Source organism: Zychaea mexicana, assembly GCF_025766255.1.
Source record: "Zychaea mexicana strain RSA 1403 chromosome Unknown BDB00scaffold_53, whole genome shotgun sequence".
Taxonomy (NCBI): Eukaryota; Fungi; Mucoromycota; class Mucoromycetes; order Mucorales; family Lichtheimiaceae; genus Zychaea; species Zychaea mexicana.
Genome location: NW_026516716.1, coordinates 26844 through 44100, shown reverse-complemented (window position 1 = coordinate 44100; position 17257 = coordinate 26844). Strand labels below are relative to the sequence as shown.

At 42.6% G+C, this 17257-nt stretch overlaps 6 protein-coding genes across 6 annotated transcripts; 4 read left to right on the top strand and 2 right to left on the bottom strand.

Annotated features, from left to right (window-relative positions):
* Positions 1 to 1360: 1360 nt before the first annotated feature.
* On the top strand, positions 1361 to 3942 carry BDB00DRAFT_883647 (SWIRM domain-containing protein; the record flags this gene model as incomplete). The annotated part of the gene is made up of 3 exons (XM_053128253.1): positions 1361 to 1675; positions 1811 to 2948; positions 3896 to 3942. 3 exons carry the CDS (start codon positions 1361 to 1363, stop codon positions 3940 to 3942), a joined length of 1500 nt encoding a protein of 499 aa, XP_052978107.1.
* Positions 3943 to 4902: 960 nt separating this feature from the next.
* BDB00DRAFT_830860 (uncharacterized protein) lies at positions 4903 to 5622 on the bottom strand. Its single transcript, XM_053124070.1, has one exon. It carries the CDS (start codon positions 5460 to 5462, stop codon positions 5247 to 5249), a length of 216 nt encoding a protein of 71 aa, XP_052978106.1. The 5' UTR covers positions 5463 to 5622; the 3' UTR covers positions 4903 to 5246.
* A 6019-nt stretch (positions 5623 to 11641) lies between these two features.
* BDB00DRAFT_467064 (uncharacterized protein) lies at positions 11642 to 12372 on the top strand. Its single transcript, XM_053117485.1, has one exon. It carries the CDS (start codon positions 11922 to 11924, stop codon positions 12306 to 12308), a length of 387 nt encoding a protein of 128 aa, XP_052978105.1. The 5' UTR covers positions 11642 to 11921; the 3' UTR covers positions 12309 to 12372.
* BDB00DRAFT_467011 (uncharacterized protein) lies at positions 12365 to 12780 on the bottom strand. The gene has a single exon (XM_053117483.1). The coding sequence runs from the start codon at positions 12680 to 12682 to the stop codon at positions 12437 to 12439; it is 246 nt and encodes an 81-aa protein (XP_052978104.1). The 5' UTR covers positions 12683 to 12780; the 3' UTR covers positions 12365 to 12436.
* Positions 12781 to 13776, top strand: BDB00DRAFT_467046 (uncharacterized protein). The gene is made up of 3 exons (XM_053117484.1): positions 12781 to 13029; positions 13104 to 13231; positions 13347 to 13776. Exons 1-3 carry the CDS (start codon positions 12879 to 12881, stop codon positions 13668 to 13670), a joined length of 603 nt encoding a protein of 200 aa, XP_052978103.1. The 5' UTR covers positions 12781 to 12878; the 3' UTR covers positions 13671 to 13776.
* Positions 13777 to 16160: 2384 nt separating this feature from the next.
* Positions 16161 to 17075, top strand: BDB00DRAFT_748597 (uncharacterized protein; the record flags this gene model as incomplete). The annotated part of the gene is made up of 1 exon (XM_053118578.1): positions 16161 to 17075. A coding segment is annotated over one exon (915 nt), but the record flags the coding sequence as incomplete, so codon positions are not given.
* Between the last annotated feature and the right edge of the window lie 182 nt (positions 17076 to 17257).

Sequence of the window (17257 nt, the reverse complement as noted above, 5' to 3'; positions counted from 1 at the left end):
GGAAATGATACATAGTCGTCTTTAAAAGACCAGGTGCGCTTGTCGTCATGCAGATCGTCGCAAAGTGATGTGAGGGACGATGACCACGATTCCCAGGACACTGAACGCGGAATCTCCTGCTTTTGGTGGTGGTCACCCTGCTCGTGGTGGTGGTGGTGGTACTGGGTATTGTTGTTATTGGCAACTACTGCTACTGGCGCTGTAGCAATGGCTGTCGGCTGTTGGTTGTTGTTATGATGCTGCTGCTCCTTTTTAACGGCAGTTGGTGGGCCTACGGTCAACCGTTTCGTCCAGTCGGATAGAAGGAATTGGAACATATCTTGGTAAGGACACAGACGAGAGCAACGGGGGTGGGGTATCAAGAGGTATAACGATAATGAATACAAGGCCGCGACAGAGAGGAGATGACTGAGATGGATAGATGCGTCTTTATATACTGTGCAGAGAGCTCCCTCGTCTTGTAAGCGAACAAGAGACGAAAATAAATAAGAGCTGGGGATGAGAGTGTGTATTTATAAACTAGCAACCGCTACAAGACGATCTGGGCCATGCCCTCAAATGGTATGCCAAAAAAAAGAACGTGCCTTTTTTTATATTATTTTCGGCATCACCGGAAGTGACCAGCTATTTCCGAAGCACCCCACTTACTGCCCATCGTTCTCTCTCTCTCTCTCTCTCTCAGGCAGGGGAAATCTTCTTGGAGACCCTGCTCATGGCGTGTTAGTACCTGAGAACATACTAGCAACTACTTTAGTTACCTTCCTCTCTCTCTCGCTCTCTTTCATTGCGCCACGCAGGACTTATGCAGGTTTGTATCCTTCCACTCCCCTTCCTCACTTGCCTAGCTACTAAACCTGGAAAAAACACTCCGACGAAAAATAGGAGGGTGACTTTTACCTCGTCCAGCTTTCGCTTTGTGCTGAACCAACCACGACCACTCACGCAAATAGAAAAAGCACACGACACCATGAATCAACAAGATCAGGCGATGCCCGACGCACCACCACTGTCGCCACCCACCACAACAGATGCCACTGATACCGTCATCATTGACGCTCAAGCCTCTTCTACTGTTACTCCAATTGAAAACACGTCTGCTCCTGAACAAAACCTAGCACAGGACTCATCACAACAACAACAACAACAACAACAACAACTGGAGCAGCAGCAACAGAAGCAGCAACAGCAAAACCCAGAAGAACAACAGCCACCTCAACAGCAGCATGAAGAGCAACTGAAGAATTCAGAAGAAGAACAGCCCAAACAAGAAATAGTAGAACAACCAAAGCAACAACAAGAAGAGCAGCCAAAGCAGCAGCAACAGTCGCAAGAACAGCAGCAACTAGCACATCGTTCCAAAATGGAAGAAGAAGCACGCAAATATCTCTTTGATCAAACCAAAAAAGTGTCATTACCACATTACACGACTTGGTTCAGCATGGAAACAATCCACGACATTGAACGCGTTTCATTGCCTGAATTTTTCACAGGACGCAACAAATCGAAATCACCCAGCATTTATCAAGATTATCGCGACTTCATGATTAGCACATACCGGCTGAATCCTACGGAATATCTTGCAGTGACAGCGTGTCGACGAAATTTAGCGGGTGATGTATGTGCTATTATGCGCGTACATGCCTTTTTAGAACAGTGGGGACTGATCAACAATCAGGTACTAATGGTGTTTTTTTGAAAAAACCTTAACGTGATTCTTGCTATATGCATATGGCAAAAAACAACAATTACTAACTTTCGGGGACTATTGACATTTTATGGGGGGGTGGAACAACTATATTACAAATTATAGTGTGATCCATCCACTTTGCCATCTACAGTGGGCCCACCTTTTACGGGTCATTTTCGACTCACCGCGGATACGCCCCGTGGCCTTCAACCGTTCCGACCGAGCATCAAGGCGAAAATGGCAGCACCTCAATCTCAACCTTCCTCCTCATCACCATCAGCATCTTCATCATCCAACAACAACAACGACACCGCCAACAACAACAGAAAGAACAATGAGCTCAACATGAACTTACAGTTGCGACAACAATTGTTTGAGAGCACCCAAGAGCAAGCCCATGCTGCAAGCACCAAACCTTATTACTGCACGACCTGCGGCACGGATTGCACGCGCGAACGATACCACAGCCTAAAGACCAAAAACATGGATCTGTGTGCCACCTGTTACAAGGAAGCCCGTTTCCCATCCACCGTCATGAGCAGTGACTTTGTGAAATACGAGCCGGGCCGATACGAGCATGCTGAGGACGAATGGGCGGATGAGGAGACATTGTTGTTGCTGGAAGCCATTGAAATATTCGATGATGATTGGAATGCCATTGCCGAACATGTCGGAAGCCGTACCCGTGAGCAGTGTATCATGCATTTCTTGCAACTGCCTATCGAAGAACCCTATGTGTCTTCCATCCCATCGTCTCGCACGCTCGAACACAAACGCACGCCGTTCTCACAGGCTGATAATCCAGTCATGTCGATTCTGGCGTACTTGTCATCGGCAGTGGATCCAGATCTAGCTGCTGTTGCTGCAGAAGCTGCCATTGAATTCCAAGAAACGGGCAAACGCAAAAAACTGTCCTCCGAAGAAGATGACGATGAAGGAAACGAAAATGGAGAAAACGATAGTACCAAACCCAACAAAAAGCCACGTAATACGGTTGAAAAGGCAGCAGCGGTGGCATTAGGCTCTGCGGCAGCCAAGGCAAAATCGTTGGCAGGTATTGAGGAACGCGAAATTCGACGACTGGTTCACTCTGTGATTGATTTCGAGGTCAAGAAGCTCGACGTTAAGATGAGTCATTTCGACGAATTGGAGGCCGTTCTGGAAAACGATCTTGAACACATTGCGCAGTTGCGTCAGGAAGTGTTTATGCAACGGTTCGCAGTCAAGAAAGCCACCAAGATGGTCCAGAATGAAGTCGATAGTAAAGGTGCTAGCATACCTGTCGCAGTCGAGAACGGGTTGAACCTTGTCCAGCTGCAAAAGATTGTCAATGAACATCTCTATAATGAAAACTATCGGTTATACACAGAGTCGGACGACTTCACTCGGCCTTCGGATGATAAAGCAGCAGAAGCCTCAATATCGTCGACGACTAACGATAAGCAACAAGTATCCCAGCCTTCTATTCTTACTTTACAATAACTCCAATAAACTGATGAATGCGGATAAACTATTATCATCAAGATGACTGTTGGTTTCTGAGCGCTGATGAATAATTGTTACCCATGGCATCTTCTTTTTTGTGGTGCCGTGATGGTATCATCTCGGTAGTAATGGAGAGAGATCTAGTTGCACGAAGCATAATGCATGCATGTACTGCGCCACTCTATGCTTCTTGTGAGTGTTCTACCGGATCATAAAGAGAGAGAGAAAAAGAAAGGAGAGAACAATTGGAACTTCCTTTATTTGAGTCATACTTGTTGGAAAAGGGGAAGCCACTGAGGAAATCTATTCCAGGTTTCAGATGTCCTCCATATCGGGATAGGCTGCACCTTCCATTTTCCATTGAGGCGCTTGTGTACCCTACGCCATAATACCTTTTTAGTCTACGGCTGACCACCACTGGTTTTGAACAAAAGGCATTATATTTAAATATGGAGCAGTAAATGCAAGTATTACCTAGAGCCTGGAAGACTAAACATGTACAGTATTGTTTGTATATATTGAAAGACTTAAGGCGTAACAGCCAGGTGCCCATCTAAACGAGCACTCGTTTTTGATGGATTGTGGCTTTCACCTAAAACCGGTAATAGGTTTGCTGCTCTATAGCAATCGCGTCCGTTTACAGTGCATATTGGTAAGCGAACTGCGCCATTGTATAACGTGGCGGAAGCACGACTCGCCAGCTCATCAATACACTGGACTCAGGTTCTTCTGCACCGATCGATCGAGAGAGGTCTTTTGTCACTGTGTAATAACTGTTCGACCTTTGCGTTACTGTAATTACTTTTATTTGTACACTATCGCACAGTATGGATAACTAAATCGAGACTGATTCGATCCGGTGCCTTTCTGACGTGACGAAACCATTACTACTACTACTACTACTACTACTACTACTACTACTACACAACGCTAGCTATTTTGTACCCGCCACAGATAACAAATTGTACTACTATTATTGCTATTGCTTTGACCCCGAATACGAATTAGGCTTTTTTCTTGTGCTGCTGCGGAAAAGAATTCCTGTCATTAGCTATCATAGTGGGCTGAGGGGATGTGGGCATAGAGAGTAGCCAAGAAGAAGCACGCTCACTTTTGGAATAAACTTCATGAAACACAGAGTGCCATGGTCATCACTTATATTTGCTGCTGCTGCTGCTGCTGCTGCGGTTTTGTTATGCTTCCTCGTTTCCACCGGCGTCACCTCCACCGGCGTCGCCTCCGCAGTAACAAGTGCAGTCGACTCTACTCACTTTATATTAGAATAGTAATATGACCGTTACTAGTTGCTCATCTTGATCTATTCCAGCGCCGTGTGGATCGTCTTGGTATTTCGACTCTTGGCAAAGAGTTGTAACTAAGAAAAATATGGTCTGCGACGAATAGATATACACGAGACAGTAACATAAAGCTTTCCCCTGTCTAGATCCGGTACTACAACCAGCAGACGAAAGATGATTCATATTATTGTCTGGTCGGTTGAAAATACATAGGCAGAAAGGTGCGTGGTGCAGTTGGAAATCCCCAGGGAAATGTTCGTATATCACGGTATGTATAAACGCTTAAGCTTGAGCAATTCTGATATGCTGCCAACAATAAGCATGCTGCCAATATGCATGATATGCTTTGTACACTTTTTTAAAGACGCGCATAATAATTTACAAAACAAGAATTGCTCGTAATAAATGATCTTGTTGATATTTTTATAACGACAGATAAATCTTTTATTATAACTATTATTATTAGTTTAAACGTTTTCAAAGCATAGTTTTGAGGTAAAAGTGTGTGGTGGAAAAAAAAGGAATGTCATTGGGGATGCTGGTGATGATGACGTGTAATATTACAAATGAAAAGAGAAGGATGTTACGATTCTACATATAATATAAACAGGAGGAAAGTCGACTATACATTCTAAAAATTAAGGGCCCTTAATATATACATACAACTGGAGGGTTTGCCGAACAACATACAAAAAAGTAAAATACAGAAAATTCGTTTCATATGCGCGTGTGCGCGAGTGTGTGTGTGTGGCACTTGTGAATTTAAGAAATGTGCTCTAGTGCTTGATAGTTGGAGCTATGTATTCGTGTCTTGACTGTTGTGATGGATTGGTGGAAGAACAACGTGAGGTGAAATGATATCGTAATATGGTCGTTGAAGCAACAATATCATGCACCGGTTCTTGCAATGGTGATGCGTGTAGCGCATTGCTGTGCGTAGAGTTGAATGCCGTTGACAAAAACCATGCCGTGTAGGGCCTTGACATAAACATTAGCGGATGAACCGGTACGGAACAATTGCTCGATCGAGTAGTTTGCTTGTGGATCGAAAGGGTACCAGTTTGTACCGGCTTGATACACCCATTGGACTGTCATTTTCTTGTTGATGAAATAAAAAGTGTCAAGGAATTTGTAGCACTGTAGAGAGGAGTAAGTAAAGACAAGAAAGACAGTTGATCAGCAAAGACGTATTTATATTTATAATTTTTTTTTCAATAGCTGAGCTCGGGCCAGGCCTGGCTAAAGACACTATTGTTCTTTGCGCAGCAGAGCTAAAAAAAAATGCTGCAGTGTAGGTAAGGATAGGAGTTTTGGAGTGGTGGTAGCTGCGCATTGTGAACTTTTTTTTGGCGGTTGCTATGGCGCACACAAATTTAAAGAGTTTCCATGGCGACACGTTTTATTGCCTAGCAACGACAAAACCGATAATTCATTATCAGCCCAGCGATCGGCCGCCCTTTTTTTGTTGCGGCGCTTGGTTCTTGCCACTTGGTCCCTATTTTCTTGTGCTGAGCATTAATAGGGTAATTTCGACGTAACACCAGAATTCTCCACATATGCCAAAAAAAAGAATCCTTGCTATTCCGAATACAAATAACGTCATATGCTGCATGGATCATCAGCAGCAGCAACAGTTCTAGCAGCACCGCGATCACCTTGTCCACTCATAGTCTGGTTTTCTTATCTTGTTCTACCTTAAGTAGCAACGACACCCTGAGTATATGCTACTCGTGCCACATGCATTAATGCTTTTCTTCTTCTTCCTTGTTTAGCAGAATGCAAATGACTTGTTGATGTTCATTCTGTCTAGTAGAAGCTTGTTGGTGGCCCCGCACGCCACCCACGTGTTTCTCTCATCCCATCATGTACTTTCTACTGTTTCCCGTATATGGTTGTTGTCTTTTTCTGTCGCTGTCATGCAGTTATCAAACTGTCCATACAGATTTCAGAGATGAAAATAACTTTTCTCGGCAGAAAATGCTACACTGCAGCGGTCAGACCAATGATGGGCTGCAACATTGGTGGTTTCTCTGTTGCTATTCTTATTATTGCTGCATTGTTACAGCTTTTCTCACTACTAGTACAAGATCCTACACTATCCATTCACCTGGAACATTTTCGCTTGCTGCGCTTCTCTGATAAACTTTCCTGCTTCATACTGCTTCAATTATTATAATCACTATCAAAAAATAAACTCCTGGCTATGACACAACTTTTGCGCGATACATCATACGCACTTTACTGCTGCTCCTGTCCTCCATTGTCACCCTGCTAACGGATATTGCCGACTGCCGGAAAGTACGTCATATTTGATGGATCCAAAAGAACATTTATACCTTGACTACTCCGTATCAGGTACAATTTATGTAATGCTGAGTTGTCGTTGACAACATTGGACAACAAGGAAAAGAAAAGTTTAAATCACGACCGCTTTTTAAAAGACATGTGTTGTGACAGTATCGATTACGGAGAGTGAGGAGATATGCCGCGCAGCAGCAGTTGCTACTTTTGGGATAATTTTTTGTGCAACAAAGTTTATTTGTATTACTGTAAGAGGTTGTCCCTGTCTAGAACAATTCCATATTGAAAGAAATACGTCAAGAGAACAACAAATAGTGCTTGGAAATGAATGTCTGTCGAAAAAAGGGCTATATTACAAGAGACAAAAACCTGGGGTTAAAGGGTGCTGGGAATATAATACAAAGTATTGTGCGTAATGAAAGCTAATATCGAGCGAGAAACAACGCGTTACTTGTTTGTTTGTCTGACGATTGGCGGTGCATTATTGATGCTGAGTGTGCTATGTACGTGGTGGAGAAAGTTTAGAATTTGAAAACGGGTGGGGTGGGGGAGAAAAAAGGAGAGCAAAAAGTAACACGCAGATACGGTAGTGGAGCAGAAGAGTAATAGAATTATGATCCTGTCCGTGCGATTGCAATCCGAGTCGAGAATTGTTGTGCATAAAGACCAGGGCCATTGACGTAGACGACACCTTGTAAGGACGGTACGTATATATTCGCTGCTGAACCTCTTCGCCATAAGCTTTCGATAGACACGTTCGATCGCGGATCAAAGGCAACCCAGTGAGTGCCAGCTTGATAAACCCATTGGAACGGCATGATAGTAGTGGTAGAAATAAAAACAATAAGTAAAGCAGAAAGAGAGAACGGATGATGGATAAACTGAGCACAGAAACACAAAAAAAAGGTTACTTTTATACGAATTTATTTACCTTTCCCCCACCCCGCACATTTTTCGTATAAGCAGCACATTTAACGACAAGATTTCTCTTGAGCGTTTTGACTCAATCTCACTCTTTCGCTTTCTGTTTGTGGTATAAATCGCGCTAAGCGCGATCGGAAGCATCGGGTGTTTCCTTTTTTAAAATGTGTACGGTCAGTGGCAGTTTCCAGACAACAATAACAACTCATTAGCCTGCGCAGCACAAACACCACTTTCGTACACTCTATAACAATGGCTCATTTGGTATCTTTTCATCATCTCCTTCTCCTCTCATTATGTGATGTAAGCATTTAGTAAGCACCTGTGCTATGCATGTACTAAAAAAAGGTTCCCTCTCTCTTCCTTTTCGCTACTCTCATTGTCATTTTGCATATATATTTTCTCTTCTTTAAACCCTGTTAATTATGACCCCAAAAAAAAGCTGGGCATTATTTAGCTTTTTATACAAACACTCTTGATCCGTGTGTTGCTTGCGTACTGTCCATTGTGATAATAAAAAGGCGTTGACCAAAAATTGACATATATACAACAATATGTATACCGAGAACAACAAATATGGCAATCTCATTATCTTAGATCATGTTTTCTTTTTGTCCCTGAATCCAAGTCGCCGGAGGGCCACAAACAAGACCTAAGGAACACAATCGGCTTGATTTGTTGCGTAGCCCGGTGTTGTTCTGGATTGTTAGATCGCTTCCCACCGGGATTTACGTCAATGTGGCTCGTGCTACGAGAATAGGTACAAGCTGTATATGTGTGTGGCGCCATGAAACTGCTGATCTGCTTATTTTAACCAATCACGAAACCTATTACCAAACATCGTACTCGCCTAAGGGCTCACCCATAAAAGGCAATTTGCAGTAAGAATCATCATAGTTTCCATAATGGCGGAACAGCCAGCAACAAGAGAAGAAAAAGCCAGTAGCATATGCTAGTAGGTTCTTTACACTACTTAAAATATTCTAAATTATTAATACTGCGCCGCTGAAATCTCCTTTTTATTAATTTGATCACTCCGTACCAACAACAATAAAAGATGGGTGTCACGACATCAACGCTTTTGCCGTCCATTATTAAGCAAATCTATCCGAGCCTCGCCAAAATCTAAGCTTTACCTTGCTTTCTGCTACTTTGCCCAGTTTTCTAGATCGATCCTCTTTTGCCAGAAACTCTTGGCTTTCTTTTAATAATAATACTACAAAAATTGATAACGTTTTATTGCTTTATCGGTCTAAATCATCATGCCAAGTTATTTTGACAAATCTTTGACTAATAATGATGTGTACATACAGCTACTAAATTTTTAAAACAAGCCCTTTTCCTTAGCGACTCTATTCCTTAATGTCATAGCAATTATATACTATATCAATGAGAGCATTCTAAACCGTAGTAATATAGTATGCTTAGATATGTATGTCTAGCCATCTGCTTGTTGGCTACTAATAAAAAAGGTTCGCAAAAAGAATAAAACATAACTTTTGGATTGTACGGATAATGGTAATTGCCGTCGTGAATATTCCTGCTGCATTTTGTTGGCTTAATTTGCACAACCTTTACAGTGAATCATACATTTATAGTATATACGTATAGTAGATGAATGATATGGTAATATTCATTCACGATTGTTTTTGCTCGTGGAATGGTATTCCAATCTTTGCTCGTGGAATGGTATTCCAATCGCAAAAAACGGATATGACAGTGAAAAAGGAACACGATAGTAACAGCTGAAGTCCCGGGCGAACTGTCATGTCAACGATGATAGAAAATATAGTATCACCTTTACACGAAGAAAAAGAAAATCTTGCGGTGTATACAGGAAACTGACAGTCTTTTTTTCCCGTGGTCCACTGCAAAAGGTAGTGTGTGCCAATTTCGCGTAACCTTGGTTGTTTTTGTTGTTGTTGTTGCTGCATCAATGTGATACAAAACCTTTTGAAAATGCGCCACGTAACCTTCTCTCTTCCTTCTCGATTAGGTTTAGGTCGTAAAATATATAACAACTAGTAAGAATAAGATTAAAATCTATACCAATGTTCAGCATAAAAAATGATATACCACGCATATATTGAAACATAGCATATAGCAAGTAGTTGTAAGCAATTAATCAAGCGCTTGAATGACGTTCAGCACGGATTGATTCGCCATATAATCAGCTATATATTACTATGTCGTAAGTACGTTGTAACTATCCTTAACTAGCCCAGACATGTAGTCAAGCATGATTTCCCGATTTATCTCTCCAGCCACCTTGGCAGTTAGTGATCGAGCTCTTTTACTTCCCGAACCGGCCGGCGTCGGTTCCGTAAGCAGTTGTGGCTCGTATCATTTACCCTTTAACAACGATGCTGCTCAGTGATCTTTTTCTTTCCCGAACCAGCCGGCGTCAGTTCCTTGAGCGGTTGTGGCTCGTATCCTTTACCCTTCAACGGCGATGCTGCTCAGTGAGCTTTTACGTTACCGGACCGGCCGGCGTCGGTTCCGTAAGCAAGTGTAGCTTAAGTCCTTTATCCTTCAACAATAATGCTGCTCATACACAATTTTGATGCATCACAAACATTAAGTACACACTTGTATCAGTCCTCAAGTTAATTAAGCACCGGGATTCGGTTTATATGTTTTATACGTTGTGCAGCCTTTTTCAATTTAATATAGAGGCTGAGGCTAATCTTTTGATATTTCGTTGCATAACAATAGATACATCCTTTTTGCGATACATACTAAGGAGAGGGACGTAAGGACAACTGGAGGTGGTACTCACATAGTATAAGTCATTTTAGATAACGTTCTAATGAATGTTATATAACAAAAGTCACTACAAATTTTCAGGTATCAGATATAGAGCAAGATATGATTACAGTAGAAAATAGCATTAAAGATGTTAGCAGTCATCATTTTACTAAAGCTCCAAACGGGCATGGCAAGGGGTAATAAGCCTAATGAGGAAAACTTTTTAACCGATACTACTTTTCAATTAATGAATTAACAACGTAACAAGAAAATATATTAAGTTTGCCCGTCATGTCGGTGACGCGTTTTGCCCATTATGTTATATGTAGAAAAGTAAAAGATATAAAAAACTGATGATGGTATTATATGTCAAAGTTCGTTCGATCAATGCTTCTCCAACATTGTTGCTTCGTCGTGTTTATTATTGCTCTAGTATTTCTCTAAAGCATCATTGTGAGCTGATATGGATGTAGACCAAGTAGTAATACCGATATACCAATGCAGCCAGGACGGCAGTTTGATCTCTTTACTGGCATAGATGTTGACAAGAAGCCAGGATACCTTATGATCTCATTACAAACGATAATGATTGATTGGTTGTTGGCGACACTGTCTTTGATCACATTTATAAGCTTATATGTATATTATATAAACTCATGTGATGTTGTTTCAACTAGCTGTATACCTTTAAGTAAAGATTCCACAATTGAAACATCAATAAGTAAATGTTTCTTTTTCTTCAAGAGTAGTTCGTTCATCATGTCTATGTAGTCCTTCTCTTTTGGCACGTCCATCAACATGTTGTAAAAAAGAGTATTGACGATTAATAGAGTAGATATATAAGATCTCGACGTCAATTAATAACCAACACAACACATAAACAAACCGCCCCTTTTCTCCGTTAAGTCATCTTGGACCTTTATATAACATCTGCCTCTTAAAATCGTCTTTCTTTTCCTTTGATCGAGTTTTGTGTCGAAGCATATTATAAAAATCGATGTGCAAACTGTATAATACATAACATCGTTTTCTTTTAAAATTTTTCCGGTTTTCTTCCTGGGAAAGGGAAGGGAGTGGGGAAGAAGCATAGTAAACTGTACATTTGCACCAGTAAGCTGACCTCATTACCTCTAAGCAAAGATTTAAACGGGCTTGACCATTTTGTCATTTCTGGCACACATGAGTGCATGCCAAATGAGTTTTGTTATTGTGCCGATTGTTTCGATATATGATTAGAAAGAAACCAACACTCAACAGCAGAGTTTGATTTCGATACGTTTCTATTGCGAACAAAAAGCGAGCTATTAAATTACATTTAAGAAATGGTGACTACAGAGAAAGAAAGAGACAAAGATGGGTATATAATATGTTAATAACCGGATGGAAGGTCGTGCAATGTAAATAGTTGTGATACATATGTACAAGTAAAGAGAATATATGGAGCGAAAACCGGGAGGCCTTTCATAAACAGTAAGGCATAAATGGAGCCTGCTCGAAAGAAACAGAGAGATCGCCAAGAAGATCGGCCAGCTCGGAATCGACTTGTTGCGGTTGTTGCTGGGAGCTGGGCACGGCTGTTGTTTTTGATTCTGATTTCGAAGAAGATGAAGATGACGTTGACGATGACGATGACGATGACAACGACGCTGTCGCTTGCACGAGTGTCAGATTTGACAATTGTTCTGTCAATTCCTTGTCGTCTTCTGTGTTGCTTTTGTAAGCTTGTGATGGCGGTGGTGACGATTGCGGTATTTGCGATCGGGTTGCATTCTGGGTATAGGTATTTGATTCTTCTTTTGTTTTTGAATCTGTTGGTTTTAATTTGCTCATTTATTGAAGATGGAGCCGTTAAGAATGAGCACAAGTAAGAAAAAGAAGGTCCAACGAGGTCCCGCTCGTAGTTGTGATGTGACGCGGCATATATATTCAACTTTTTAGGTGAATTTTGATTCTTTATAAGACCAGTTCTTTCATGTGATAAATAGCAAGGCTCAAGCTACGAATCCAAAACGAAGCAAGTGGCACAGCAGGACAAGACTGAATGGGCGGGTCGGTCCGGGCAAAATATAAAGTGAGCTGCATGTCGTGTTGCTTGTACCACGGTCAAAGCAAAGGGATGCAGGATATGAGAAAAGGAAAAGAGAGAGAGAGAGAGAGCAAGGGCCAAGACTGCGATCGACGGTTTAATGCTGCAGACACTGTACGGAGATAGACACACATGGACCACAGAGAGACTTGGCATAGAATCTTCGCATACAGTAAACAATCAATAATCACATATGGTCAAGTAAAACTGTTTTTGGAAGCGTAGAATGTTCCTTTTTACACAGGACGATTACAAAATAACAACCCAGGGATAAGCCTAGGCTGCCTTTTTTCTTCCCCTTTCACTGCTTTTCGCTCTTTCAAAATAAAAAAAGCAAGCAACGACGACGACCATGGGCTTCCTTCGCAAGGCACAACCACCCGTCGAAGTCCAGCTATCAGAGCGCGACGCTCGCATTCTCACCAAATATGAACATCGCGCAAAACAGTTTGATGAAATGATCAAAATATGTTGCTGCTGGATCGGCTACGACGTACTACTCGGTAAATTTTCCTTCGTTCTACACTGGTGTTGCCGTGTATATACGCCAAATGGACACTCATGATAAAAAAAATAGACCTTATCCCTATTGTCGGCAAGGTGATTTCACTTGGATTTTCACTATCCATGTATCGGCTGGCATGCCAATGTCAGCTACCAGGCTCTCTTCGACGAACGATGCTTTATCACATTACTGTAGATTTTGTGGTAGGCTTTTTTCCTTATTGTAGTAGTAGTGGGGGGGGGGGCGCGAACTTGGGTCCATTTCCTTTTTTAGACTGAATTTACTCTCTTTCTCTCTCTCTCTCTTACATAATAGCTTGGCCTTATACCAATCTTGGGCATTATATTAACGATGCTGTATCGTGCAAACACTAAGAACGCACGGCTGCTACGACGATTTTTGTATAAACGTGCATCGCAGCAACAGCAACAGACTTCTCCTCCACCGCCCCCATCCTCATCCGCCGCACAAACACCCATGAACGAGATCCAACAACCACAGCCCGTTTTAGCTCATGGTAGCAGTTTTGTATCGTCTACTGCTGGCGCGTCTCCTCCTCCTCCTCCATTACCGACAAGAGAGTTGTCATACAGCTCGGCAAACCCGCCTCCAACCCCTCCACGCGGCGACTCTTCATAATATCGCTTCGCTCGCCCTAATTTTGTTATATTATTCACGTACACGACGCACTCATACACATTCCTTTTCGGTCGACACCTTTTTACCATATAAAACAACTTTGAAAATACCATTATAACACACTACGTATAGAGCGATGGCCGTGGATATTGATGATAAGGCAATTACTAGGTTAGTTCACATTAAATGGCAATCAAGCAGTGAAGAGCACGGGAGAGCCGTGTTTTGCTTAAAGTTGGGATTAGGAGATAAGAACCGAGAAACACGTCCAAAAATGAATCTCTCAATATCCATACTACGGCTGGTTCTAGGTTACTGGGTTTAGTGACGTCAAGGAACAGTCAGGCAACACTAAAGATAATAAACACGAAGGGAACATAAACTTTCATGAAAGGGTGGGTTGAGGCTGGGAGGCGGCGTCTTGACAGCTGAATGACATATCAACCCAAGTTCCTGGATCAAGCAGAGCAATGTGTAGCAGTAAAAATAGTCAAAGATACCATACATTCCAGCAGAAAGTAGGCCACAGCTGTGCCTTGCATTGTTATTTTCGAAACACGCTATTATAAGCACTTTGTTTCTTAGCAGAAAAGAGAAGAGTGATGGGCCTGCTAATTCTATGATGTATCCGGATATGTCTGAGAGACTAGACCTACATACACAGATTAGCTTCTCCACAAAATACAAGGCATTGTATCATGTGGAGCATCCTTGTAGGAAATAAACATCTGTCGTACTCAATCTCTGTGTTACTCTTCCTGGTTCTTGGGCTTCTCCAGAAGCTCTTTATGGCCTTTCGATAACTCAAACAGCAACAGAAACAACAAGGATAGATGCGTTCCTGATGAAGACCTAAACCCTTACTGGTATATATACCTTTCTTAAGAATTCCGCAGTAATCAATCCATGTTCCTGGAAATAAAGGATTCATATAAAGAAAAGAGCTCCGTTCAAAACCAACAAGCCTTGTGTTCTCTCTCCGCAACACGATAATTATACATTCTGCTCTATAAAAAGCACGAACCCACACCGGTGCTTATTATACTATGACGATGTGGGCCCTGGGTATCACAATCTGTTTATGATAATTTCGCGTTACAAGACCAAGGCACGCAGAGGTTATACACATAGCAGGCTAGGTTGAATCTCTTTTTTTTTCTTTCATAGATGGATTTATGTTATAGCGCCAGTTTTAACTAAAAGGCTTTCTTCTTAAACACATACACTAGTACCCCACAGTAGTAGCATGACACTTGCAGCCTTTTACTACTTTGTACAGACATACTGCACATGCAGCAGGCATCATCTTTAATTTTTGCCAAGACTGACCGAAAGAGGGATGGCAATCCTTCTTTTATCTTTGTTATACCGACCCACCGACCATTATGAAAGAAAACGTTCGCGACCTCCGACCTTTCCTAAGTGTGCGGTCGCTCTTGAATAAAAATGGAAGGATCGTCGTTGCACAAGCTTGGTTAAGTCTTTATTGCACTTTTTATAATTATTCACAAACTCCAAGAGACAGAGACCAGAGGGTGCGAACGAACAGTTTCCCGCTCTCACAAAATAAACATTCATTTTCTTTTGCTTCTTTCAGCGCCTTTTTGTTTTTCGTTATCAAAGAATTAAGCTGTTATCGTATTTTTAACCCACTTCAAACGACGACTACTACTAAAAACAACGGCGACGACCGAGAACGCGTAGAATAACAGACTATATAATGATCAACGAGACACTAACGGGTGGTGGTCGTACCGAACAACAGCGCTTACAGAGTGACCTGTTGGATCCTGCTACTCCTGTGGATGAATCGCAAAGAAAGACGCCCAAGGAACGCATTTCGATGTTCTTTAAGCGTAGTAAAAGCAAAGATGAAGACGAGTGGCAGCAACAGGAACACCATATCCATCAACAGCAAATGCAGTATCAACAGCCAAACGATCTCTTAGTGGACAGCAGTGTGTATGTCGATGGCAGCAGCAGCAACAGCAACAATAGTGTGTACTACCACAATGCAACACAAAAGTGGAGCCAAAGCCACGCACCAACATACTCTCCATTAGACCATCATCTGTCTCAACTTCACAACTCTTCCATGACAAGTAAGATTCTCGTTCACGCTTTTCTCGCTCGCCCTCTTATATTTCCTGCCGAAAAAGAGCAAGCCAGTAACTAACTTTCTCTTTATTACTGTTGCCAATTGTTTTCCCTTTTATATTTTTTCTTTCTTTTTTTGGTGAAATAGCCTCCACCATTGAAACCGAACACATTCACAACAGCTACGATAACAACGGTGCCGTTCATACCAATAGCAACAGCAAGCCGTCATCACCAGTAGTCGAAAAACAAAACAATCTCGAACGCCAAGCATCTGTTCGGTCATCGAGCGGAACAGTGCCACCGCCACCACCGGGACAACAGCAACAGTCAGCTACATCAGAAAAGACGACAGCAGACGAAGGAGCAAACAACAATGCCCGAGTTTTAGCACAACTTAAAGCAGAACTTGCACGCCAACGCTATTGCCTTGAAAATCTCGAGATTGAACGCCAACAATACAGACTGGACAGTCGGGCACTGACAGACCGAATTGCCAAAGTGCAAGAACGGCTGCAACAACGACAAGAAGCGCGACACCAGCTGGAAGGCAATTATAACGAGCACTTGAGAGGTCTGCGTGCCACAGACGACGACCTGGCCAGTATTTCGGGAAAACTGAGACAGCTCAAGGCGATGATTGCGCATTTAGCGGATGATCTGCTCGAGAATGTGGATCCCAAGCGTGCTACGGGTGCCTTGCGCAACTTTTGGCTCAATTTGAAGCAGCCGATCGAACAGATGGGCGCGTTGTTGCCGCTGAATCGGATCCGTATGTTGACGGAGAAATACATGATGGATTATTTGATACCCAACATGACGCCGCATTTCTTCCCGGGCCTGTCGGTTGAAAAGGACTATATCGCGCTCGAGTACTGGCTGCGAAACCACGATCGGTACACGGCTACACGGCTGCGGCAAGAGCTGGCAAAGAGCGTCGTGGCGGATGCTCAGCGGTTATTGGCAAAGCCCATCAAGCAGGCAGCTCATGGCCTCTACAGCAATCTCAATGAAGCATACCCTTACATGCAGCAGTACGATAACACGGAATCAGATCCAGAAAAACGCTACGAAACGAAGGTCAGAAAACTGGTCGAGTACTCGATTGCTCTCGGCTTTGCAATGAAGGGCCAGGAGGTTGATATTGTGGCCACAGTTGTACAAGAGGGAGTACAGCCGTTTAATCATGTCACCATGGTCGATGAAGAAGGCTTGACGTCCGGTATAATCGAGTTTTGCATCTGCCCGCCGTTTGTCATCTACGACACAATGCCCTATACGGTGCTCGAAAAAGGCCGGGTATTCTGCTCAGGGGCGACTGCTGCTGCTGCTGCTACGTCTGCTGCTTCCAGACGAACGTAAAGAGGAGAGAGGGGATGAGAAACAATCTACCCCGGGCGGCTGGTGTTTTTTATAGTAGTAGTAAAGTAGTCGCGCCATCATGGTGTCACAATGGTATTACTTAACACTACCTTACAAGGCTTGTCGCT